Raw genomic sequence first — 27,024 nt, 5'->3', positions numbered from 1 at the left:
GGCAGGTCCCAACACAGGGGAAGGGGGACGAAGCCCCACCAGTCTTTTTGCAATAAAAGTTATTCACAGGACAACCATGTCCTTAGGGAAAACAAGTCCCCTCTCCAACCAGGCCGGTCAAAAAGTTGAAATAAAATGTTGAGGAGTTTTTCCCCAGCTCTTTAGGAGAGATTTATGTGCCCAGCACAGCCTTAAAAGCACAGCTCTGCCAAATCTTCAGGAGAGTTTGTCTCATGCACATCCTGATCTGTCCACAGCTACACAAGGGACCTCACCAGGGTGGAGAGCAAGACCTGGGTGTTACAATTCCCATCTGGGATTTTGTAAGGTCTCCTCCAGCCCTCACTTTGCTAAAACTACCCAGCCAGCAGGATTTGGGGATTTTATCTCCAAGAGCTGCCTTGAAGGCACTTCTGTACTCCAAGAGGGACAGAGATGCTCATAAAAAATACAGGTGGTGAGGAATTCTGTTGTTACATCCAACCCTTCATCTGGAAAGGAGGAAGATAATCACACCCTGCAGAAAGGGAAGCATCTCAGGAACAAGCATCTAGATCTGTTCACCATGGTCAAGGAACAAGCATCTAGATCTGTCCACCACAGTCCAGAGCACCAGCAGATTCCACTTTAGGCATCCCACAGGGACATAGCACACCTGGAAAGGTGCCCTCCCCTAGCCTGGATCTCCAGCCACACTCCACTAACCCCATCCAGCACTTACCTCTGTGGATTACAGACAGTTTACTGTGCAGGTGCTCCAGAGCTCGTACAATCTGGGGATAAAAGAGTGGAAAAAGAGTGACCCATCAGTCACAGGCAGCAGCAGCCTCTCACTGCAAACACACCACAGCCCCCAGCAGGCTCAGGGGATGCATAAACCCATCTAAGGACCCAAGAGCCACTCACAGACACAGCCATTTTCCCCAAAATGTCTTCAGGGATGGTTTTCTTCTTCTCCAGTACTTTCTTGTAGAATTTATCTAGGGAAGTGTCCATGAGCTCCATGCAGATCCACACGTCGCCCTGCGGATGGAGAGAAAGCAGCTGAGAGGGAATTCCCTGGAAACCCAGGGGAGATAAAGGGCTGGAGATAAACACAGAGGGGTGTTTTGGGGACAGTTTGGTGCCTCCAGTGCAATCCCAGAGCCCCAGGTGGCCCCAGGCACTCAGCAGGTCAGTACCTCACGGAACAGGGCCCCGTAGAAGGTGACTGTGTAGAAGCAGTCCACTGTCCTCATGGAGATGTCCAGGTCCATCAGCAACCTCTTCTGCTCCTGAGTGTTCACAGTGGCTCGAATCCTCTGAGACAAACATGGAACAACAAGAGTTTGGTGTAGGGGGGGTAACCAGATATCAGATATTCAAACAGTAGAAGATATTAGTAGATATTCAAACATTTCTTTTGGGTTGGCTAACTGGCCAACCTGCATGGTTAAAAGCAAGCAAAGCAAAAAGGCATGACTATAACTTTTGATTGAGCTCCTTGAATCCCCCAGCCTGACTCAGGACCTGCAGTCCTGGGGCCAGGGTGTTTTATCCTTCTTTTGCAGCCAGCAGCACCCAGGAGGAGACGCCCAAATTGCCTCTGCCAGACAGAACCCCAATGAATGCCAAACCCTGGCACGCTCTGCAGAGGGTGCAGGGCCAGGCCAGCAGCCTGGACAGGCACTCTGCCATGCCAGCCTTGCACTGCAGGCACCAATCCTGGATTCCCAGGCCTGTTATCAACCCCAGTGTGCCCAGCCAGTATCAGCACAGACCCTGCACTGGCCAAACCACACCAGGAACACCAGAGCCTGCCAAAGCCAGATAAACCCACCCTCGTCTTGCCACAACCAGTGGAGCTCGGCAGTTCCTCTGCTCCCTTGGGGCTGTATCTCATGATCCTCACTCCAGCCAGGTGTCCCAGCCCAGCCAGGTGTGCTCACCTTCACGGCCATGATGGTGCCGCTCTGCGCGTGCCGCACTTTCTCCACCACGCCGTAGGCCCCACGGCCCAGCTCTGAAATGCTCACCAGGTCATCAGCTTCCACCTCGAAGTTCTTTGGGGAGAGAGGACAAAATGGCATCAGGGACAAGCAGGTTTATCAGCAAGGAGATCAGCAACACTGTCAGCTCGCTGGTGCAGAGCGTTTCGAACAACGGACGACTCCAGAGGCACCATGATGGGGGTATTTTTGGCTCTGTTGAATCACAGCCCAAACCCTCTCACCCCACACTCACCAGGGTTCATTTAATTCCCCCTTTGCAGCTGGAGATCAGGACTTTCATCCTTTAAGCCCAGGGAATGTTGCCACTAAAAGGGCACCAAAGGTTGGTGCCTCTCTGCCTGTGGGGATTACCCACCAAGGGTATTTCTGCAGTTGCTGAACTATCTGCAGGATTTTAACAGCTCCTGTGCCAACATGGGCAGCAGTCAGGAGCCTCCACCAAGCTCCAAACCCCTGTGTGCAGGCAGGGATCCCTCACATCTCCCCACATCCCTAAAATCATCAGTCACAAAAACCTCTCTGTATGTCTAACAACACCTCTCTTAGATGGGGTGCACATAGCAACTGCATTTCTAAGTGAGTTCAACGGGTTTTACCCACTTTCAGTACCTTCTCCTACCACCAAAAAGCTGCCAGCAAACTAAAACCTGAGTTAACACCAAGAAAACAACTACCTAAGCTGTGAAAAAGCCATGGCCAGTGCTCACCCTGACACTGCAGGGAGCCAGCGAGCTCCTGCACCAGCCACAAACAAGTTTCCCCAAAGCCACGTTCCCCTGTAATTGCTGCCTCTGCTGGGCAGGGCACCAGCCCAGTGACACACAGGCTATTTTTGGATGCTGCATTCATGGCTCCTAATAAGTCACAGCCTCCTTCCAGCCAGCCTTTATCCAGCCTCCAGCTCTCCTCCGGTCTCAGGGAACGAAAATAATACCAGGATGCCAAAGTGCCCCAGTGGCCACAAAGGCAGCGAGGGTGGGAAAGGAGCTCGGCACAGCTCCGGATACGGAGCTACGCCCTGGGCAGGGAGAGAGGAAACGGCCTCGGGCTGGGACATGTGGCTGCCAGACCCTGGCCAGCCCCAGCCCCTCAGCACTGTCCCCTCAGCACAGGCAGCAGCCAGCGGGTCTGCCCAGCCTTCCTGCCAGCCCTGGCTGCAGCCAGATGTGGCTGTGGATGGCAGCCAGATGTGGCGGGCAGGGAGGGCTGAGCTCAGCCTGAGCTGTGCCCTGCCCAGCACAGGAAGGTTCTGGCCCTTTCCTGGGCAGGACGTGGATCCTGAACTGAGGAGAGCAGGGGCAGCAGGCAGAGGAGCAGTGCGGGGGCCTCCAGGAAGGATCTGGTGGTGCTTTTTGCACACGTGTTGTGCAGTTGTTCCTGCTTATTGTGTTTTTCCTTTCCTGGCATTTGCCCCGAGGCTCCCAGCACGCTCCAGGAACCAGCGCTGCCCTGCCCAGCAACAAGAGGTGATGGATGCAGCCAAGGAGCCCTCCCAGGACAATGGGATGCATGGCATGGCCTGTCCATATCCCAGGGACCCGAGGTCACCACCCACCTCCGCTCCTGAAGCTGCACTCCTGCCCAAGTCCTCTTCCCCACCATGTCACTCCAAAATACCTGGACCAGACCCTTCCTGCAAACACTGGAGCAGGCAGGGAAGTGACTCTGGAGAGTTTTCCCTAGGCTGCAGCACTGTCCCCTTGCACACACAGTGCCCAGGCTGTCACAGAGAGCATCTCTCCCAGAGCTCCAGCTACACACAACACCAGAAAACAGCACAGGCAGCAGGATTGCTCCCTGGACCCAGCCAAAGATTCCTCTCCTCAACCCTAATCCTTGCACTGAGGCCAAGGGACCCAGATGCCATCAGCCAAGCCACCTCCCAGCCTGGAAGGGTCTGGATATAGGGCTGATCCAATGCAGGGTATTTTTAGCTCGTTTGCAAACAGCTTCTGCAGCCCCAAGAGAGCCCATAACAAGAGAATGAAATAAAAGAGGGACAGTGGCTATTTCCAGCAGTGCTTTTCATCGGGTCACCAGGAAAGACTTTGGAGAACCAGAGAGAAAACTTTGTGCCCAGCTTCTCCTGGGCCTCAAGCAGCAACACAAGCAGGATAAAGGGACTTTGTTTGGGGCACTCTGAGAGCTTGGTGAGGCCACCCTCATTTTGGACAGAGGGGCTGGATCATCCTAGAATGGTTTAGATTGAGAATTGTACCCCATGAGGCTGCAATCCTGATCTGACAGGTTGCAATGCACAATCCACAGAGCTCCCCATGCCCAGGGAAAACCAAACTGGAAGGAAGCAAAAAAAGAAACCCCATTGACACGTACTTTATCTCCAATGGTAATGAAGGCCCTGGAGTCCAAGTTCCTCGGGGGCCTGCAAGAAATGAGACAGAGTCAGGAGAAATCCCAGCTTCATTCACCCTCTTGGCCAGGTTTCACATTCCTTTGAGCACTTTCAGCTGCTGCTTTCCCCCCTGTGCCTCACTGTAGGTTCCAACCAGCCCCCTCCAAACACCCACAAATGCTTTAAATGGTGCCAGTAACGCCTCAGCCCACACCCACGGGGCACAGTGAGAACCCCAGGGAATCAGCCAGGTGAGACATGCACCAAACCACCAGGCTGTGAAACCATTCCTGCTCGGGAGAGGAGCCCGAGGAGCTGAGATGAGACGTTTCTGTGGCAGAGCAGCTCGGCTGTCATGTTTTGACAGGCAGGTGTTGTAGCAGCACAGCCACGTAGCCCGAAACGCATGCGAGGGAACAACAGGTAATTCCTCCCCCGTGAGTCATTTGTGTACACTCTGCTGCCTGTTCCAGGCAGCCAGAGCAGGCAGCACTTTGGTGTCACCCTTTGCACAACACCAGGCAGGTGAAAGTTGTGCTTTATGGCTTTTTTTTTTCCTTATTGCTGCCCACTTCCCATTCTGGGCAGCACGGTGCTTTTAGAGCCACCACGAGAGTGCTCTGCCCCTTGTGCCTCACTGCTGGGCTCTCCCCATCCCCTGGGAGCTCCTGAAGAGCACAGATTGCCCAACTGGTTTAGTCTCAATTCCCATCAGAGCAGCCTCCAGCCTCAAGGAAGTACTTTGGGCTCTGAGCAAAAGCCTTGCACTGTGCAAATATTTGCACTGCAGCTTGAAAAGCAGGGAGAGAAGGAGCAGGGGGCAGCTTGCACCGGCCTCTGGGCATGCAAAGCCCTGCAGACTCCAGCATGAGGCCTTCTCCAGGGGAAACTCAAACCTGGCAGGAGCAGAGGCAGATGTGCCCGTGGGCGAAGGAGGTGGCTGTCACAGGCAGGGCAGGGCAGGGCTGTGTGAGCTCCCCTGCCTCCCCCTTTCTACCTGGGGTTTTCAGCAGTGATATTTCCCTTTTGGGGCCTTCACTGCTCTCCTGGAGTTCTCTAGAAGAGGTTTCTGGGGCAAACAAGGCTCGGCAGTGGTGATGCAGCCCAAAGTGTTTTGGAAGAGCACCATGGAAGTGGAATTTTAGCAGTCTGCTCTTTGTCAAACCAAGCACTGCTACCCTGGGCTCTCCCCCACGGCATAACAAGCATCAGCAGCTCAAAGCAAACAGGGCAGGGAGAAATTCCAGCGCCCTGAGATACTGCTGGGCACTGGCCCCAAACAGCACAACAGTGCAAGATGTCTGTGTCCTCCTTTTAGCAGGGTAAGGAGCTGCAAACAACTCAAACTAAACCTGATACTCAGGTCGTGTAAAACACACCCCAACTTTGTGCCTCTGGTTTCTGTTGCGGTCCAGCTACCACCACTTCTCTTCCCCTGCATTAAAATTCTTCCCTCAGGCAGACTCCCTCTCTCTACCACATCTCTGCCCTTTGGCTTGGCACAGCCAAGGCAGAAAGACTGGGGAGAGCTCCCCAGAGGATTCTGAGTCTTTGCCTTTGGGACATTTCCTATCAAACAGGCACCTCCCAGAGCCACACACGCTGTGCACATGTCTGCACACACGTGTGCGATTCCTCCTCATCATCCAGCTTCACAGAAAATAACAACTGTGCTGATTTTGGGAACCCTTCACAGGCCATTCCCTGTGGGGAAGTGCCAAATGCAGCTCTGGAGAAGCTCCAAGCAGCAGAGATCCTTACGTGGTGTTTGCCACGGGTGGTTTGATGGGGACACATGTTATCCTCAGGTCCCGTTTCTTCTTGCCTTTCACTGCAAGAGAAGATGCACAAGTGAGGTGAGCAAATGGATTTTTGTTTCTTTTCCTTAGAGCACCCTTTTCCCAGCAGCCACTAGGCAGGAATGCACGGCTTGGACCCCTCACCATGGTCAGCAAAATGCCAAGAAGGTCACAGTGACCACCTGCCCAAAATTTCAGGCAAAAGCCAGAGCACAGGAGGGTCTCAATGACACTGTTGAGCATTGCTCTGTAGAAATAGCCAAGGGTGCACTAAGAGACCATTTTCCAGGTCTTGCAGCCAAGCACTGTACCCCAGAAGTGCTCCTTATCCTCCATGGCCATTAACAGTCCCCTCTCTCTGGGACTTAAACCCTTTCTGGGGTGAAAGCTGCAATTTCTGCTGGGCACTTACCTGGTTTGTGTGGCTCCAAGGAGCCTTTGGAATCTGAAAGAGAAAAACGAGACAGCAGCTCAGCCTCCGTGCTGTGGCCAAAGCAGAGAGCAGCCCTGTGCCCCTCGTGGCTCATGGACCAGCAGAGCTCCAGGAGAGGGAGGCAGCTGGGCTTTGGGAGCACAGCCAGGCCCGGCCCCATCCCCGTTTCTCCAGCCACAAGAGGTCCCCACGCCATTAGTGATGTGCAGGGCTCCCAAAAAACATTCCCAGTCAGAGGGCCCCAGCCCCAGCCTGGCCCTCCTGGGAAGAGCCAGAGCTGGATCTGCCATGGAGAGCAATGACCACGAGACATCCAGCAAAAGTCCAACAAAAGCACTCCAAAATCCAGCAAAAGGAAGGAGTTGGTCCCAGCAGGAGAGGGGACACCCCATCCATAACAAATGGAAAATAGGGAAAAACCAGACATGAGCTCACTGTCAGCCAGCAGTGAACCCCTCACAAATCTGGGGCTGAGGCACCAGGAGTGACTGGCAAGAGGATGCTCTTGTCCCCCTCCTTTAGCCAGCCCTGAGATAACAACACCCACTGCTGCAGAGGGAAACAGGGCTCAGGCAGGGCCAGAAACCTGCAGGTGAAAATTCCATCCCTGGGAAAACAAACTGACCCCAAGGGGCTGAAAGTGCAGCAGCTGAGAGCATGGAGGGCCTGATCCCCCCAGGAGAGACAAGGGGGCAGCTGCACTGTGCAGCCAAAGCTGCTGTGGCTGCACAGAGCTGGAGGATCCACTGCAAAGCAGGAATACCAAGGTGTGCTCCAGGCTCAGCGTGGCCTTGGACAGCCTTCCAGAGCAGCTCCCACCTGCCTGGCTGCTGGGAGCAGGCGTGTGGACAAAGTCCAGCACTCCAAAGGCTGCCAGGCAAGGGAGGGGAGAGCGAGGAGCTGCAATTTCAGCAGGAGACAGCACCGTGCAGCAGCTCCTGCAGCTGCAGCAGGACACAGGGGAGACACATGGCCAGCATGTCCCCAGCTCTGACGGCCCCCAGCCCTGTGCCCTGCCAGCTCCAGCACAAAACAGGTGCCTGGAACTCATTTCTCCTGCCCTGACCTTCCCCAAATGCAAACCTCACTGAGGTTGTGGGTCTGCAGCACGCTGCAAATGTCCCACCTGCAGGACCAGCAGCATCCCTCCCTGCTGAGGGAATCAGCAGATCAGCCCACACCCCCACCTTATCTGCCACTTTTCCTGCATCAGAGCTGAGCCAAAGGCTCCAAGACCAGCACAGTTTCCATGATGTGAACTTCCAGCTCAGTGAAAGCAGCACAGGAGCCACTCCACCCCAAACCCATCCCGCTGGGATGGAAACCACCTGACCGTGTCAGAGCAGTCACAAGTTCTAATTTGTGAGCCTGCAGAGTTTCCCTTCCCCACTGCCCACCCAGCAGGGCTGGAAGGGGCACTATGAATAGCCCCACACACCCACGGATGGCACTTGGCAAAACACCCAGTGGAGCAACGACGGCAGCAAACACAGAACGGAGCCAGAGGAACGATCCTGTCCGTGGGTTCAGCAGTGCCTCCCTTCCCACTCCCAGCCTCCTGCTACTCAGTGTGGGAGAGCAAGAACAGAATCTAGAAACTGGGGTCCCCTGAGTCCCTCTGCAAGCTGGTGAGTTGCTGTGGGCACTCAGGGGATGGATTTTGCCCCGTGCTGAGCGTTTCACCCCCAGGACCTGCTCCAAAACTCAGTTTGGTCTCTGCTCCACACACAGCCCCCCCTCCTCAAGCAGTTACCAGCCAGACCTGTACACCAAGCCCTGAAATCCCCCCCGTGCTGGCTGGGATCCTGCTCCATCTGTTTGCTCTCCCTCTCCCCAATTGCCATAGTAACCCCGCGGAGCAGGCACAAAGCGCCTTCTGTGCCACCAGCAGCTCCCCTGGCACCGTGGCCGCGACTCACAGGGTCCACAGGCACCCAAGCCAGCCTCTGCAGGGTGGCCTGAGCCCTTCCTCAGCCCTTCTGGGGCTGGAGGGAGCTGGGAGCACCCAGGGTGGGGTTGGGAATCACAGGGTGCCTTGTCCAGCAGAGCCCAAGCTTGCAGGCAGGATTTGCAGCATAGGATACCAGGGCAGCAAGGGACACAGAGATTCCCTGTTCCAAACCCCCAGCTCTGTACAGGAGAGTCTTTTTGATGTGCCCTGGCCATGAACTATGCTGTCACAGGCACCCTGTACTCCCAAACTTCCACCCTTGACTTCCCAGAGGTGGAACCAGCAACCATCCCTTTCCCAGCCTGTCCTGCTTAGCCCCAAAAGGCATTTCCTAGCTCCAATGTGAAAAAGCACTGATTAAAGCAGTATTACACCACCACTCCCAGACTCTGCCACCTGTGAAGGGCAGAAAACCCAGCTCGGCCCATGGCTGCAGGAATAAAATCCCCCAGGATGCTGCCCTGCAGCCAGGAAGCTGAGGCAGAGGTTGGATTTGTTTGTTACAGCTCTCCTAAAATTTGACATGAGATTTCCAGCTCCCAAAGGCTGGCCTGAGCTACTCCTTGCTGCAAGCTTCTCCCACTGCTTGAGCCTCTCCCCGGGGAGAGCCCATGCCCCGTTCAGGGTGAATGAGAATGCAGGAAAAACCAGGGAAGGGAATAAAAAAAGGCCAAAAAGAGAGAAGCAGCAAGTCAGTGGGATGGGCATGACATGACCCTGCAACTCAAGCCCTTCAGCCCCCGCAGGCAGCTGCTGTCAGCTCCTTCCCACTGGAGAGTCCCTGGCACTGCCTCTCCTCCCCCTGACAATCCCTCAGCACAATCCCTCCCGAGAGGGTCCCTGCAGGAGGAATGGCCAGAATGTGCACAACTGCTTCTGTCACCTGAAAATCCTGGAAATGCTCCAGTTTCCCAGGGCACTGGGCTCTTGCAAGAGGGGTCTGCAAGCATAAATTCCCCTCAAGAGATCCCTCTGCAAAGGCCAAAAGGCAGCAGCAGGACAAGGTGATTTGGGGACATGTCCTGGTTATCCCTGCCAGCCCCGAGCCCACCTTGTGGCAGGGCACCATTCTGGGCACAGGAAAGGGCTGCCAGCCACAGACACACACACAGCACCGTGCCCTGCACCCAGGCAGGGGAAAATTAGCTGACAGAAGTTCCTGGTGCGGATGAAATTGCAACCCACGTGATGCTGCAGGCACGTAACTGCATCCTTTATGCTAAGAAAGGAACCATTTCCTCCTAAAGAGAAAAAAAAAAAAAAAAAAGCCCAAAGAGATTCTTTCTCATGCTATAACCACCACCAGTTAAGAACCACCAGACATTTCCTGGAACTGCCTAATTCAACACCGGAATCCTCATTTTTGCCACCACCAACTTCAGCCCTACTGAGCTGCACCTCTCCACGGGAGGTTTTTCCTTCCCACTCTGCTGGCGTGGGCGGAGAGAAATGAACAGGACAATCTAAAGAACTGCAAATAAAACTATTTGCCTGAGTCGACCTTTGAAATTAAACCTCACCACTGCCTCTCCAGGGCTCTGGTTGTAGCCCCAGGTGAAGTCCTGGGCACGGGAGGCTGCTCTGAGAGCTGTGCTGCTTTGTTAGTGCTGGGGGAAATGTTTTGGATGCATCTCAGTTCTCCTCGATCCAAGGAGGAGAGTCAGATGCCATGGATAGGGCAGAAGGCTGGAGGGTGGATTCCAGCCTTGATGCAAATAAAGAGCTGGAACAAAAAAAGCATGAAAGAAAAAAATAAAAAAAGAAGAAAAGAAAGGAAATAAATTGGAGGCAGGGTGCAGAGCAGAGAGGGGAATTTGGGTGCTTGGTCATGAGAGCCAGCTCCTCACAGGCACGCTTTGTGCTGTTTTCCACTGTTGGGAGTGGAACAAGCTATCCATGGAAGTGGAAAAAGGGCTCTCAACCTGCTGAGAGCCATCACTCATCAGCCGCCGAGGTCCCGCTGCCGAGGGGCTCCCGCGGGTCAGCGCGCTCCGCACTTCTGCAAAACCGCCGGCGAGCAGCAGGAAAGAACCACGCTGCACAAAAAGCCCCTTGCAGCCCCAAACCAGCCTCTCAGCCTGTGCTGAATCACAGCTGCTGACTGCTGGGGCCGTGGGCACCCACCTTGCCCGTGCAACAGGCAGGGGACAGCCACCAAGAGCTGCTGGAAAACCCTGCGTCCCAGGAATGCAATTCAACCCCAGAGCCAGAAGCCAGATTCACCCTCTGCATATTTTCCTTCAGACATGCTGGATTTGATTTTTTTTTTTTCTTTTTTTAGACAATTAAGACGCCAGAGTTTTAACCCCACGAAACATGCAACTTTTCCAGCGCTTTAAAAATAGATCCCCAGCTGCAAAGAGAGACCCCCTGCCCAAGCCAGGAGAAACAAAACCGCGTGGATTGACCCCAGAAAAGTTACACAGCCCCTTTTAGCAGCAAAACCAGCCCTTTGCTCTCCCCCACCACGTGTTTTGGAAATTGCAACATCTACCTTGCTTCTTGTCCATGGTTTCCCAGAAATGAAGAGCAGCGCCTGCACGCCTGGCACAAGAGAGGGATGGGGGCGGACTGGAGGAGGGAGGGGAAAAAATTCCCGCAGGATCCAGCGCACGGCACTTCTTGCAAGCACCGCTGACTCCTTTCAGTGGGAATGCATGGCCCCAAGCACCCGCTGGCTTCACAGAGCCCTGTGTCCCCAAATCCCGGGGGTCCCCGAGGCTGGGAGCAGCAGCCAAGGCAAGCTGGGGGGATTGGGGAAGGTAGAGCCGCGTTCGCTCATCGGCAGCTGCCGAGGTTGGCCGGACTCGGCTCCGATTACCCTTGAAAGCTCAACAGTTGTAAAAACTGCAGCAGAGAAATAGCAGGTGACGTCAACAGGAAACTGGTGGGGAGCCAAACTCCAGCTCCGGGAGCTGCCGAAGCGCTGGATTGCTAAAGTGCATCCCGGCGGGACACGCTCTCTTCCCACAAACTCAACCATTCCGAGCCAGCCTGCAGGCCCAGGCGTCCCACCGGAGTGACCCTTGCTCCAGGACAGCCCTGGCAGCAAGCAGCAGAGCCCAGGCTCGATGGTTTGGGCACCAAAGGGGTGCTGGGATGGAAAGAGGTCACGTTTCGTTGTGCTGCAGGTGACACGGTAATTGCTCTGCCACTAACAACTATTACCACAACAAATAGTAGAAATATTGTTCCATGACAATGCCAGCTCGGAGCTCAGCAGCTATTCCAGGGTGACAGCCGAGACGGCATCTCTGGTAGCAAAATATAAATTGCTGCATGCACTTGGCTGGGAAATAGCAAGGGAGAGTGGGAAAATAAAAGCATTCATTTCTCTGCAAGCACGTGCAAGAGAAGCCACGGCCAGGAATTGCTGCTCTTCCCCTTTCCCTCAAAGCCACTCCAGCAGAAGCCAAAGCTGATGTTCCTGATCAAAGCCAGGCTCAGCTCTGACAGGCTGCAGTTTTGTTTTCGATTTCCCTGTCAGCCTGGAGGGGAGATACTGTACCAGATTCTTTACCTTAAACTAATTATAGAAAATCTACCAGTGCTTTGCTGCTGAGCTCTCTCCCAACTCCAGGCTGTGCCTGGACCAGGCACATTTGCAGGCTGAAAAGTCAGAGGTCAAGGTAAACGCACATACCAACATAATGAGTGGCTCTAATTTTAAATAGTGTTTATGTAAGCCCCAGAAGGACTGCGGAAGGTATTTTCTCAGGCTCATTTCCACTCCCAGGGTATAGTTTCAGGCACAGATCATCAGCACATAAAGGATGCTGACGCAGGAGCTGCTCTTGCAGATGGCACTGAGAGCCACCAGCACCCGTCCCCAGCGCTCCTGGGGAGAGCAGTGCTCTCAGATGCTGCCCTCCCATCACTCGCTCCATTAACAGCTAATTCCCTCTCACCCAGACACACAGACACTCCAAGGATCTTCACAGACACCCACAGAGTCAGAGCTGCTCTGGAGCAGAAAGTCCCTAACCCAGCAGGTGGGATGGGAAAGAAGATTTCCTTTGAATTTGTCCCGTTGGGTTTCAGCGCCCGAGGACCAGGGGTGGTGTAAAGCTGAGCTTCCTGACATCTCAAAAGCATCTTAAAAAGTAAACAAACAAGGGGGGGGGGGGAAAGGGAAGAAATAAAAACAAACCCAACCATCCTTTCAAGTCTCACTGCTGGGAACTCTTTCAAAGGTTTGCTGGTGCAGTTGGAATAACCAGGTGTTCACCATTTGCCAGAAATTATCCAGTTCTTTATAGGGCACAGGTAATCCCAGGGGAACAAAAAGCATCAAGTGGTGTTAACAAAGCCTGCCCATGAGGGATGTCACCCCAAAACAGGTGAGGGATGCTGGGAGAGCAAACCCTGGGAAGAATTCAGGTACTTGCACAGGGCAGAGCCAGGGACAAGGATGGCTCCCATCCCTCCCAGCAGCCTCCTGCCAGGGGGCTGGCTTGAATAAGGGGAAGAGCACACCCACAAAAACAGCAATGAGCTCAAACAGTGCCCTGCCAACGCTGGGCCCCTCTCCCCACCCTTCCCCTGTGGACACACAGCCCCTCCCGAGGCCACTGCAGTTAAGGCTGGGTCACCATCACAGCCAGGGAGTGGAGAAGGGGACGAGCTGCTTTACCATGAGCAGCAGAAGTGTCCCATTTGGGGCTGGAAAGGAGCTTTGTGTAGGTGTGTATGGGATAGACCACAAAATTAATTCACCTGTCCCCTAAGTAGAGCTGCTGTCTAACCATGGGCACAGTCTGATTTTCATGGAATACTTCATTCCCTCTGCTCAGAGACAAGGCCATGCACCAGCTGGCTGTCCCATCCCAGCACACACTGCCTGATGAGCCCACATCTCCCAGGAATGGCAGCAGCTTCCCTGGTCAAGGCTGCAGTGCAGGCACTGCCCCAGTCTGGGATGTGCTCACTGTTCCACACATGCCATGGGAACGCCTCACATGCCCCAGCCATGCACGGGACTGGAAACTCCGCTTGAAAACAGAGCCTTTGAACTGAATCCAGGTGGAAAGGGAATGGCACTGTCCTTCTCATCCCCTGGGATGGGAAAGGAGACAGCCCATGGCTGGGGACAATCAGAGCGTGGCAGGATGTCACAGCCACGGTGCCACCGGCTCTAGATGAGACTGAGCAAGGGAGCAGGATGTGACATCCCGGTGTCCAGCGAGGAATTCGGGGATGGGCACCTCAGGCAGAGTGTCTGACAAGCAGAGGCGCTGGCACAGGCACCTCCGGGGCTCAGAGCCACGCCCGGGCTCCGTGCAGCAGCCCGATAACGCCGGGGCAGCCCCGGGAGGATGTCACCGCCCAGCCACATTCCTGAGGTATTTTTAGGTTACCTGCACAACCTCGAGGGCTGGAAAAAAACCTTTGATTTTGTCCCCATGTGTCAGCCTGCCCCGTGACAATGGAGCACAAGGGCTCCACTCCCACATGTGACCAGAGGCCGGACTCCCCTCAGGAAGCTGAGAAGCCCCGTCTGGCTGACACTGACACGGTGACATTACAGGACACAACAGGTACGTGGCCAGAGTTGTGGTGCTTTGCACCAGAGCTTGTGCAAAACCCCTGTGCAAAGGTGGGGACGATCACAGGGGCAGCTATTCAGAGCAGGAACTGAGCAGGGGTGCAGGCAGAGCATCCTTTGGGATGGACACTGCCTCCTTTGCATCCTTCATTTCAACTGGATTTCCCTCAAAAAAATGGACACTGCCTCCTTTGCATCCTTCATTTCAATTGGATTTCCCTCAAAAAAATGGACACTGCCTCCTTTGCATCCTTCATTTCAACTGGATTTCCCCCCAAAAAATCAGTGGCTGAGGCTGCACCTCTTCAATGCTCAGCTTTGTCCTGAGACAAAGATCTGGAAGGAATCCCAACCCTCATGCCCTGGGATTGTCAGAGGAAGGCAAAGGACACAATGCTTAGAGAAAAGCAAAGAACACACTAAAAAAAAGCCAGATGCATCATCCATCAGCTGTGCCCCTCTCCTTGCCAGCAGGTACCAGCATCACCCCTTCCTTTGATTTCTCACTCCATAGGGTAAGCCATGAAAAAATAAAATCTGTTTGGAATTGATGAGAGCGGTTAGTGACAGTTTCCTGATGGGAGAGAAAACTCAAACTGTCCTTGGAATAGATCAGCCTGACAGGAGGCACAGTGGGAAAGGGAATAGTTTGACTTTGTAATTGGCAGCAGTAACTCAACTCCAGCATCAATAGACACTTTTTCTACCCAAACTGGCATCGTTCAAGTACTTCCAGGTGTCCTTGTAAACTTATCAAGAGAGCAAAATATTCCCCTCTCTGCTTTTTGAAAAAAGGAAAAATTAGGAAAAAAAAAAGATTTCTACCATCCTCCCTCCCATTTGCTTTGGGCAGGGATAGAGTGATGTCATCTCTGCAAATGATGTAAGAGAGCAGACACCTGCTATGAAAATGGAATTTATGGAGGTGAAAAAAAAACCCCTTCACGTTCCCAGTTGCCTGCTCTGGGAGAGAGGCAGAAACAAGAGACTGACCCAGGTGCTTTCCTGGCCCTCACACTTCAGGCAGGACTTTCAAGAGCAGCATCTGCACTGGGGAGCAGCCAAGCAGCTGCTCAGAGGGTTCACAGTGACATTATTCCCCAGCCTGAGCTCCCTCGGAGGAAAACTCCTGACCTCCAGCACTGAGCCAGCACCACATCTCTGAGGTGCAGGAGCAGAGAAAATCTTGGATTATTCCCTTTGGAGCAGGGTGCTGCTCCAGCAGCTCACAGAAAGCAGCAGGAGAGTGCTGCAGTACAATTCCCTGCATTTCCTGCTGTCCCACACCAAATTTTTGCTCTTTTTGATACATATTCAGTGCCAATCCTCTTTCCTGCCTCTCTCACCCATCCCTCCTTATGGCCCACACCATGTACCTCCTGCCCTTCCTCCCATCCCTGTTCCTCTGCCCCACAGGACAGACTGCATCCACACTCCCAGAACCAACCCCACATCCAGCTGGCCCATGAGAAATCACCTGTGAACATTTCTCTCCTTTGTTCCATCACACTCCTTGCTGCAAAACTTAAAAATTCCCCCCAGTTAAAGGCTGGAGCACCAGCACACTGCCACCCCACTGCCCAGCATCACCCTGGCTCTTATCAAAGGCTGGACCAGGTCTGTGCGGGGACAACACTTATTTTCTGCTGGATTTGCCCAGTACCCACAGGGCAGCTTTGATTCACGACAAGGAAAAGCTCCCCAGGAAACGTGCCCACAGCTCAGCGGCGCTTTGCCACCACAGCTGCTCCTCTGGGTGGGATTGACCTTCTTTCCCCTCCTTCTGTCACTCTCTCACCTCCACCCTATCACACCGCACTTTTTCCAGGGTTCAGGGAAGTGAGAGCTGCAGGTTTTTCCTGGTAAAGGCAGATTAGAGAGCTCTTCCTCTCCATCCCAGGAAGGCAGAGGTCTCCACAGCCGGGCAGGTCCCGGCGCATCCGGCTCACATCCCAGCCCAAGAGCTCGCAGTGACTCAGCCCAGCCCAGCCTGCAGCTGTCTCAGGGCTTCCAAGAACCATTTCCATTTGAGTAAGAGCAAATCAATTTTTAAGAATCCCCTTTCCTCTCAGAAGAGCGAGCCTCACATCCGTGCTCTGGGGAAAGGAGCGGCGCTCTCTCTGCAGGGTGATGCGTGGAGAGGTGTCGCAGACATCTTTGGTGAAAAATCTTTTCTTTAAGATTTTTCCTGCTGAAGCTGAGAAGTTTCAGCAACAAATGTAAACAATTATTATCTGCTGCTGTGGAATGCAACAGGTCCACCTGTGATGGGCCCCTCTTAGATGTTTATAATTAATGGCCAATCAAAACGGAGCTATCTCGGACAGAGTCTGAGAGAGCTGCCTTTTGTTATCATTCTTTTCTATTTTATTCTTAGCTTAGCCTTCTGAGGAAACCTTTCTTTTCTAATTCTTTTAAGTATAGTTGTAATGTAATATATATATATATATAATAAAATAATAAATCAAGCCTTCTGAACATGGAGTCAACATTCTCGTCTCTCATCCAAAAACCCCTGTGAACACGGTCACAGAGAGGAGCTGGAAAGAGCTGTGTGAAACATCAAACCTGTCTGAGATCAAGGGAAACACACCCTGCCCTCCTGTCCCTGGGATGCTTACACATGGTTTCCCTCACTGAGCTGAGGCTGTAAAACCCCCTGGGGAAACCCACAGTTACCAAACACAAAACCCTTTGTGGATCCAAAATTAAGGGGAAAACTCTCGCAGGTACCTGGAATGTACATAAAAACATCACACCTACAGGGGAGCTGCTGGAGGAAAAGCTGAGTGGTTTTCAAGCACCTTGGCACGGCACAGCACACACAAGGCTGATAAGAATTAGAAATTCACCCACAATTTCTGCTTAGTTATTTCTGGAGGCAGCTCCTCCAACCCTTCAAGAAACCAGGCAGGGACAGGTGTAATTAATACCTGCAAAAAGCTGCTCTTGGGTAAGAAAGCAGCATCAGCAGAGCACGAGAGGCAGCTCTGCAGATATCCTGGGCTCTGAGGACACCCCCAGCCCTGGCTGGCACCAGCCATCCTCGGGCACCTGATGCCCAAAGCCAAACAATTGCAGGGATCAACCAAAAACCTGAGGGAAACGGGCTGCAGATGCTAACAGGGAGTGAACACAGGGAGCTGTACAGGCAGATCATCACAACACCCACCACATCCCTCTTTTTAGCAGCCTTAAAGCAGTGTGGAGCTGCTTCCAGACTTAAGGAAAACGGGTGCTGCCAAAGAGAGGCAGACAGAGCTTGGCACAGGGGCTGGTCAGGTCCAGGCTGGTCCTCCAGCACATCACCACCCACCAGCACCTTCATCCTTCTTTCTGTACAATTATATCTTATTTTTTCTTTTCCTGACCACACAGGGGAGGCAGTCAGCACCAGGATTTGGCACAGGGTGGAGGATTTTAGTTCTGGGATACCAGGGAAGCCTCAGCAGTCAGCTGAGCACACGTGCACGCACACACAGGTGTCTCACACTGCCCTGCCCCGTGCCAGCAGGGATTTTCTGGGGGTTTTACAAACAGGCACGTGGGGCTGGGCCTGTCACCTACCCCCAAGCACCTTTCAGAGGTGTTTGGAAGATGACAAAGAGCAGCCAAAGCCACGAATCGGCACGAGATCATCTCAGCTTTGGCCGGGGTGCAACTTGGCAGCAGGTCAGGAGAGAAGCCAAGCGGTGCAGAGCAGCAGGGGATTGTGAACTATGCAGAGCAGCTTTCCTCAGAAGCCCTGAGCGTGAGCACATCTGGCCCTCAGCACAGGAGCCACGTCACCTCGAGTGACGAGCTGCAAAGACATCGTGGTGTGTGCAGCACAGCACAGCCCTGCAGCCATGCCCCCAGCGCTCAGGGCTGACTCACAGGGGCCACCCCAAGGGCTGCACACTTTGCTGCTGCATCATCTCCCCCCTCAAGCCTCAGCTTTCCCACTCCCACACCGAGTAAAGCAAGATCTTGGTGCTACAGTGTGATGGTGTTCACAGGGGTTCTTGGATTGGGGAAGAGATGAGGATCTGACTCCGTGTTTCAGAAGGCTTGATTTATTATTTTATTACATATATTACATTAAAGCTATACTAAAAGAATAGAATAAAAGGTTTCATCAGAAGGCTAGCTAAGAATAGAATAGCAAAGAATGATAACAAAAGCTTCTGTCTCGGACAAAGAGTCCAAGCCAGTTCACTGTGATTGGCCGTTAATTAGAAACAACTCTATGAGACAGAGAGACAGATGCACCTGTTGCATTCCACAGCAGCAGATAACCATTGTTTACAATTTGTTCCTGAGGCTTCTTAGCTTCTCAGGAGGAAAAAATCCTAAGGAAAGGATTTTTTATAAAAGATGCCTGTGACACTACAGCAGAAAACTCCTCCGTCCCGCAGCGTGTTTGTCCTTCACCAGCTTGGTCAGGGAACACTCTCTGTTGTGCTGCAAGAGGGAACATCTGCTCCAGCTGTGCCAAACGCCCTCCAGCCAGCAGGGTCAGTCAGGCTGCTGCCATCTCCAAGCTGCTGTTAACACATCCACAGCAGCCAGCCCAGCGCTGTGCCAGCCATCCCCACGGGACCCCAGCTGGGAGGGAATTCACACACACACACCCCACAAGGCAGTTTCTAACTGGCCTGCAAGCCCAGACAAGCTGACACACCCCAGATAACCCCGTCATCCTCCCCTCAGCCACCCCCAGCCCGTGCACATCACCAGCCCTGCGTGTTTATGATCTGTCACACACATGACTGTCACCTGCCAGGCCCCGCAGGACAGCTGCTTCCCCTCCTGTCCCTCTGTCCTGCACTGCTGCTCCCATCCACAGCCATCACCCGTGGATGCTGAGGGAGGATGTGGCTCTAGCAGGGCCCCATCCCAGCTGCAGGGATTTGTGCACTCCTCATGAGAAACCTCCAAGATGTTTAGAAATTAAACACAAGAATTAAAAGCTGCTTTTTACGCTTCCCAAAAGGCGCTACCACAGCAGGAGAGGAGCAGCAGGGATGAACACTGGTGACAAGGATCCCAGGGAGAAAAGGGTCCAAGCCATTCTCAGAGAGCTCCATCAGCAGCTTGGCTAATGCCAGAGCCAAACCACAGCTAAGGTTAGCAGCCTCTGATGGGAAATTACTTGTATTGAGCACTCTGGAGGTTTCTTCCTTTCCAAACCCAGATTTGTCTTTGGTGGTGGTGAGGGGGGAGGAAGGGTGAACGCTCCACAAACAACTTATGGTAAGTGTTGTCTCCTCCTCATCCTGCCTTCTCTTACAAGCTATGCTTTTAGTGGAAATTTATCTTTTTAATTTTTTTAAAAAATAATTTAAATTGAAATGATGAAATTAAGGGTTAGAGCACAGATCAACTCAGCAGTGCCCCTCCCTGGGCACAGAGCAGGCAAGAGGAGGGAGGTTATGGTAGCTCAGTGGGTGCTGGAGGGGCTCCAGCTCATCCTCACTTCACCCCTCTGCAGGTCCCCAGCACAAGGCAATTATTTCCTTCCTCCCCTACCCAAATCCTGCCCCTGCCCTTCCCAAATCCTATAACCCACCACATCCCACACAAGCAGCACCTGTGCTCCAGCCTTTTGCTGGGCAGGGAAATGGCTGCAAGAGAAAGGAGCACACAGGGAGCCCTGTCCCAGCTCCAAAAATGGAGCAGACTCAGATCCAGGGCAAAGTGAGGCCCACTGGGGCCACAAGGCAGCACTGTGACACCTGAGATCGCTGCAGTTGTGCCCAGTGATTCCACAGCTCCTCAGGACAACAAACACTGGGACTGCCACAGCACCACTGCAGCATTGCCCCCACACAGATAAGAGGCTGTGAGGAAATGAAAGATCTCCCAGGTGGAAAAAAACAACAGAAACTTCCAGTTTCCATCATTAAAAAAAAAATAATCCTCCCCGCCCTTTCCCCCACTCCAAATCCCTGACTAACACTTGACCTGTGCTACAGAGGTTTGTCAGCAAGAGGCAGCAGGCAGATCCAGCTCCACATGAACCCACAAGCCGTCCTGAGTCACGCCAGCAAAACCCCAAACTTTTTGTTGATCGAAGTAAAATCAACTCCCCGGCCAACACCAGTTCCTCTCCCAGCTCTTTGCCCAGCAAACAGCCAGCCCAGGCTGTGCCTTATTAACCAACACAAGGAAAAAACATCTTCTGCCCAAAAACCCACAGAGCCAGCCCCACATCTGCAGAGGTGTCATTCTGGGGCACAAAATCACCAGTACCAGAAAGCTGCTCCCAATGGGAGCCTCTACAAAGCACAGATGAGTTTCCTCCAGCAACAACAACCTCTGCAAACAAACTCCAGCTCAGCCCTGGACCACGGCTCGGAGTTGGAAAACAAAGGGATCAGCCTGCAGTGAGACTCATTATCCACTAAAAGAAAAGCAGGGAAGCATCCCTCCAGGGAGGGAAATGGATTTCTGAGGCACAGCTAAATATTTATCACATCCAGCATGATATTTTCCAGGCACCCACCGTTGTGGCAGCAGAGGAGGAAGGCAGCAGCAAAGTGCTGTGCTTGCTCCAGGATCGTTACCATTAATTGGATTTGAGCTCCAGGATGCTTCAACTCCAATTAAATAATGGCTCCACGGGATCAGAGCTCCCACATCCCCCAGCACTCACACCAGGCTGGTGGCTGCTCTGCCTGGCCAGGACAGGACAGAGACAAGGTCCTGCTTCAGCAGGTCACGACCCACACGTGTATTTTTGGCAGAGCTGCCTTTTTTGGGGGGATGGCAGCTGGAAGAGTGCGAATGGCAGATGAGACAGTGCTGGATTCACAGACTGAGTTGCATAACAGTGGTGTGCTCCCACGGAGGGCACGGCCAGGGCACGGCAGGGACAAGGCACCACCGCTTATTTACCCACCCAGAATAGATGTGCCACGAGAACAAGCACCAGTTCATCCCCAGGCCCTGGCATTTCTCACTGCTGGCTTTTCCAAGCCTCTGTGGTAAAGCAGAGCTGCCTCCCCAGAGGCACAGCCTGGCTCCAGACAGATCCTGATCCCTCTGCCCAACAGCACCTCTATTCCCAAAGGACAATCTCCTGCTAAGGAAAAAACACTTGAATTACTCAGCCATTGGTGCTGGGTGAGCCAGGACAGGACAAGCAGGTCTTCTCCCTCCAGATCCCACCCATGCACTCACCCTCCCTCCATCCCTGCAGCTAGCTGTTTTTCCCAGCAAACTCCAAAATTTTGGGAAACAATTGTTCTCCCACTGGCCCACTCCTTTTTATTTCCACATGGATTTATTTCCACGTGCAGGGCAGGCAGAAGTTACACCTTGAGGCCCAGGGAAAAGGCAACAGCCTGGTTTTGTATCCCCAGAGTCTCAAACCTTGCATCCTCCACCGTGTTCCTGCACCCACACAAAAGGTGAAAATTCCCTGAGGCTTCAATCCCCTCCTGCTTTAACCTCTGGGATACAACACCCTCCCCGCACAGCATCCATTCCCTGAAAAAGGAGGAACCTTTTGGAAAATCACACCCAGCCACACGCTGCAAGCTGCAGACAGAGGCTGTGTCCCTTGCAAAGCTCTGCAAGGAGGACACAGGGACAGCTCCAGAGCTTTGTTCCCAATTTCCTCCTACAGTGCCACCCAGGCCATGAGACACAGCTCAAGGGAACTCGGGTGACCTGAGGAAACAGGGAGATTTTGCATACGTGAGTAAACATCAGCCTCAACAGCACGAGATAACACAGGAGATGTTCTCCCACATACAAGATCCCGAGAGATAACTTGGATCGAGCAGACAGGAGCAATGGGAAGAGGAAGAAAGAAAGCCAAAGTCCTCCCTAAGCTCCACAAAATCCCCAGAAGGTGTTTATCTCCCAAGCTATGTTTAGTGCAGAGCAAAGCCCCGGCACAGCACCATTCCTATCACCAGTGTCACGGCCAGCCACGTGTCCCAAAAACCTCCCGAGGCAGGAGACAGCCCTGTGACTAAGCCAAAGTGACGGCAGGTGAGTTTTGGAAGGCATCTGTCACAAAAAGAGCCAACCAAGAGCCCACCAAACAGAGACCCAGCGGCCTCTGTTTACAACCCTGAGCAACACAAACCCAAGCAGAACCAGCAAGGGAAACCTGAGACTGTTCACTGAAACTCCCTGAGGAAAACCAGGGAAATTCAGCTTAAATTCAGGCTGCCTGAAAGAGAGGGAAGCAGCTGCCACGAGCAGCAGGTGCACGCAGCCAGACCTGCGAGCATCCCTGGAAAAAGCCCCTGGGAGGCAGGTGCAGGGCAAGGAGAGGCAGGCTGAGAGGAGGCAGATGTGTGCCACACGCTCAGGATCCAGCCTTGTGCTGCTGCTGCTGCTGCTGCCCTGATGGAAGCAAAGGAGCTCAGGTCACTCAGGGACTCAGAGCTCTCAGCACACGTGTGATACCTCCATCACAGGACATGAGCTTAACTGCATGAATGAACCAGTTTATCACAACCAACAGAAACCTGCACACACAGAGCAGCTCCAAACCTCCTCTGAGGACAGCACCGCGCTCCCAGGCGCTCCTCCAGGCATCACCTCTTGCTGCTTCCCCCAAAATCCTCCAGGTTCAGCTTGAGCATCATCTCCCATGGAGAACAAGTGGTCCCTGGGCCAGGCTCACCTCGTCCCTCCATGCACACATCTGCCGGTCCGGCACAGCAGCCCAGGAAAGGTGTGGGCTCAGGTGTCCCAGCCTTTTAAGAAGCCTGGGTGATCCCTTCCAAGGCTGGATGGCTGGAGGCATGTGCTCCTACCTGTGAGTCAGCAGCTCCACTCAGCAGCTCCGAAAATCGCTGCTGATTCACCCCCTGCTTACACAGCAAACAGGAAACTCAGGTCCACATTCCCTCCGGATAAGACACGGAGCGTTTAAAACCGGGGTGGGGGGGGTTGGAAAAGAAAAAAAAGTCACGGGAGGTGCGTTCATCTGCTCACATGGCTCCTGACTTCGAGTTTCCAGAGCATCAGGGAAAAACCCTCGGATTTTATTCCGCTGATTGGAGAGGCGGCAGCCACACAGCCACACTCCGGGCGCTCCCTGCTCTGCCCGGTGTGCGGATGGGGCTCCGGGGAGCACCGGGACACCGGCAGAGCCACTGTCCCCATCCGTCCATCCATCCATCCGTCCATCCATCCATCCATCCATCCATCCATCCATCCATCCATCCATCCATCCATCCATCCATCCATCCATCCCAGGCCGATACCTGCCGGCCGGTGCTCACCTGCCGATGGGGACACCTGAGTCACGGCCGTGCTCCACAATAGCCCCGGTGACACACGGTCACGTTCTGCGGCCGGGACCGCGGGAAAGCAGCGAGGCAACCCCGGCACACGCCGGCATCGGCTCCCGGCCGTGCCCCAACACCGACACGCGGCGACACGCGGCGACACGGCCCACACCCGGAACCCCAGCCCGGTCCTTCCCTCCCGCCTGAGCCACGGCGAGGGCTCCCAGCCCGGGATTCCCGAGGAGTGGAAGCTCAAGGCAGGGAAAACAAAACCCGCCTGTTTTTGTCGCTGTCCCCACGCCAAACGCAGCCTCGCCCCGTCCCCCGCGGCCCCTCCGCGCATCCCCGCTCGCAGCCCCGCGCATCGCGGCTCCGGCCCCAGCGGCGCCGCCGAGCTGCGGAACCAGCGGGGCCCGCGCTGAGGAAGCGGCGGGGAGCCCACGCCCGGCGGGTTGGCACCATCCCCGGCGCCGCGGTTCCCCCCCCCGGCCCTCCCAGCCCGCTCGTACCTCTGGGCAGGGACATGGCGCTGTGCGAGCCCGGCGGGCCCGGCCCGAGCGGAGCCCGCGAGTCCCGCCCGCCGCGGCCCCGCCGGCAGCCGCCCCGCCGGGCCCGCCCCCGCGCCGCCATTGGCCAGCGCCGCGCGGGGGCGGGGCTAAGGCCCCCGCGCGGAAACGGCTTTGAGGTTCTTGGGCGCGGCTGTGAGGGCGAAGTGAGGCGGGCGGGCGCTGGTGCCCCTCAGGAGAGGCGGCCTCGGTGTCCCCTCGCTGGTGTGGCCCCGCCGCGGAACCCGCGGGGTTGGGGCGCGGAGTATCCCCGTCCTGTGCTGCTCCTCGACCCAGCACCCCAGCTGTCAGCTAAGGAAGGCCAGCTCGCCACATCTCCCGTGGGTCCCGCACGGGTGGCAGCGGTGTGTCCGGCTGGGAAATGGACGGGGAGTCAGAGGAGCGGCTGGAGCTGGGCCAGGGAGGGTCGGGTTGGGTATGAGGGAAAAGTTCTTGCCCCAGAGGGTGATCGGGCACTGAACAGGCTCCTCAGGGGATGGGCACAGCTCCAAGGCTGCCACAGCTCCAGCAGGGTTTGGACAAGGCTCCCGGGCAGGCACAGTGTGGGTTTGGGGCCTGGAGTGGGGCTGGGTGACCCCTGCGTGTCCCTCACAGCTCAGGGCACTCCGTGACTCTGTGGTTAATTCTCCTCTGAGTCACTGAGGAATCAATTCCTCCTAAACGTGGCACATCCCGGGATAAGGATGCTCCCACAGCCGCCCGAGCTGTGAAGGATGTGAGAGATGCAGTCAAAAAAGCAAAAAAAAAAAAGAAGACTCCAAGTGCCACTTTCTGGCTGGAATTCTTAGCGTGGTCCGTAAAGATGCAAAGGAGGGGTTGGAGGGGTGGCAACTGCTGACAGCACCGGTGAGATCACAGCTGCTCTGCCACAGCCAGCCCTCAGCTTTGCAGAGCATTTGGGATAAATTTGAGGGCTGGAAAAACCTCCTGAAAGCCAGGAGGTGGAAGGGAATCACTGCCAGAGGGAAGGAGCTGGAGGGTTGGGATCTGTGGCTGCACGGGTGCCTCAGGCAGAGCTCTGATCCAGCACCAAAGGCACCAGGTCCAGCTGCACACTGAAGGTGGAAGAGTTCAAATGGAAAATAAATTACAGGTTTTTAATGGGGAGAGCAATTACCTTCCCCAGAGACGTCGCAGATTCACCACCTTTCAAGTCTTTCAATACAGACGAGGAGGAGTCTTTCAAAAAAAAAGCCACAGCTCTGCAGCCCAGCCACAGGTCATCAGCTGATGCAAGAGCTGTGGGTGTCACTGCAGGGCTGGGCAGGCTAAGGGGCCCTTTCTGACATTTATCCACATCTTGGATAAAAGATCTTGCTGATCTTGGAATCAGCAGCGGGGTTTGAGCTGATCCATGCAGCTCTGGGCTGAGCCCGTGCTCAGGTGTTGGATAATATTTTTTTCCTGACCCAGACACGGGGCAACTGAGAGGTGTTTGAAAAAATTTTATTCTGTTTTCAGTCTCGATGAGTACTGAGACACAAGAGATGTAAAACTAAACACTGTCCTATCAGAAGCTAACTGATTTATTGGTTACAATACTTTATAAATGTTTTTCAGCCTGCTAGCTTTTGCCATCCAATGCTGCTATTACTTTTACCACAAATCACTTGTATTTTTTTCCCCCACTATGGTCTTCTATTCTGTGGCCTTGAATTCTTTACAAATCCCTTTCCCACAGGGCAGCAGGAGCAGAAGGGATGAGTGAACAAAGGCCAAGCTACATGAGATGGTGCTCGGGTGCAGAGAAGCTGCTGGTGAACTGTTCTTCATTGTGAATTTAGGTGTTGCTGCTTTTCCTGTTGCAGCTGCCAGCACAGCCACCTCGGGCACCCTCAGCTCCTGTCACTGAGAGCTCTGGGGACACAGATGTGATGTGTGATATGTGATGTGTGTGTGATATGTAATGGAGCACCTCTGCTCTGGGAGAGGCAGATGTGCTCAGCTTGGACAAGAGAAGGCTCCAGGGAGAGCTCAGAGCCCGTTCCAGGGCCTGAAGGGGCTCCAGGAGAGCTGGAGAGGGACTGGGGACAAGGGATGGAGGGACAGGACACAGGGAATGGCTTTCCACTGCCAGAGGGCAGGGATGGATGTGATATTGGGAAGGAATTCTCCCCTGTGAGGGTGGGGAGGACCTGGCACAGGTCCTGGAAGTGTCCAAGGCCAGGTTGGATGGACTTGGAGTAACCTGGGACAGCATCACGCAGCAGCCATGTCCTGGGGCTTCCACCCGCAGCCCAGCAGAATCGGGCACAGGCAGGGCAGAGCACAGGGCACAGGGCACAGGCAGGGCACCAGCCCGGGACCCGCCGCAGAGCAGCCGGCACCGCGGGCAGCCCCAGCACAGCCCCGGCCACCCAGAGCAGAAAACCAGTGCAGGGCCAGTAAAGGACCATTAAAAACCAGTGCGGGGCCAGTACAGCAGCAGTGCAGAACCACTACCGAACCCGTGTGGGACCAGTGCAGGACTGGTACAGAACCCGAGCAAGACCAGTACAGAACCCGTGCGGAACTAGCACAGAACTAGTGCGGGACCAGTATAGATCCCGAGCAAGACCAGTACAGAACCAGTGCGTGATCAGTGGCAGACCAGTACAGAAGCAGTGCAGAACCAGTGCGAGACCAGTACAGATCCCGAGCAAGACCAGTGCAGAACCAGTACAGAACCCGTGCCAGACCAGTACAGAACTAGCACAGAACCAGTGCCGGACCAGTACAGAACCCGTGCCAGACCAGTACAGAACTAGTACAGAACCCGTGCCGGACCAGCACAGAACCCGTGCCAGACCAGTACAGCACCAGCACAGACCCGGTACAGAACTAGCACAGAACCCGTGCCAGACCAGTACAGCACCAGCACAGACCCGGTACAGAACTAGCACAGAACCCGTGCCGGACCAGTACAGCACCAGTGCCGGACCAGTACAGCACCAGCACAGACCCGGTACAGAGCCCGGACTGTTCTGGCGGCCGCTGGTGGCGGTGCCCGCCCGCGCGGGGGCGCCGGGCGCTGGCTGCGGTCCCCACGGCGGTGGCGGCGTTGCCCCTTTAAGGGCCGCGCGGCCGTACCAAAACAAAAGCGCGGCGCGGCCATTGGCTGCGGGGCGGGCACGTGCCGCACAGCTGGGGCTTCCTGCGGCCGGGGCCGCG

The 27,024-nt window shown here is 54.6% G+C and overlaps 1 protein-coding gene across 2 annotated transcripts in view; it reads right to left on the bottom strand.

Moving 5' to 3' along the window:
- MAP2K3 (mitogen-activated protein kinase kinase 3) overlaps positions 1-23,879 on the bottom strand; it is a 30,730-nt gene extending 6,851 nt beyond the window's left edge. Inside the window, exons 1-8 of one of the 2 annotated variants that reach the window (XM_058035775.1) lie at positions 23,818-23,879; positions 6,556-6,588; positions 6,106-6,175; positions 4,326-4,374; positions 1,929-2,042; positions 1,182-1,301; positions 907-1,023; positions 722-773 (exon numbers count right to left, since the gene is read on the bottom strand). In XM_058035775.1, coding sequence (XP_057891758.1) covers positions 722-773; positions 907-1,023; positions 1,182-1,301; positions 1,929-2,042; positions 4,326-4,374; positions 6,106-6,175; positions 6,556-6,588; positions 23,818-23,833 — 571 coding nt within the window. In that variant the 5' untranslated portion in view covers positions 23,834-23,879. Of the gene's footprint in view, positions 1-721; positions 774-906; positions 1,024-1,181; positions 1,302-1,928; positions 2,043-4,325; positions 4,375-6,105; positions 6,176-6,555; positions 6,589-11,021; positions 11,244-23,817 lie in introns of those variants that run through there. The other variant, XM_058035774.1, reaches the window with a different exon arrangement.
- Between the last annotated feature and the right edge of the window lie 3,145 nt (positions 23,880-27,024).

Source organism: Melospiza georgiana, chromosome 16 (assembly GCF_028018845.1).
Source record: "Melospiza georgiana isolate bMelGeo1 chromosome 16, bMelGeo1.pri, whole genome shotgun sequence".
NCBI classification, from domain to species: domain Eukaryota; kingdom Metazoa; phylum Chordata; class Aves; order Passeriformes; family Passerellidae; genus Melospiza; species Melospiza georgiana.
This window is presented reverse-complemented; position numbering and strand designations above follow the sequence as displayed.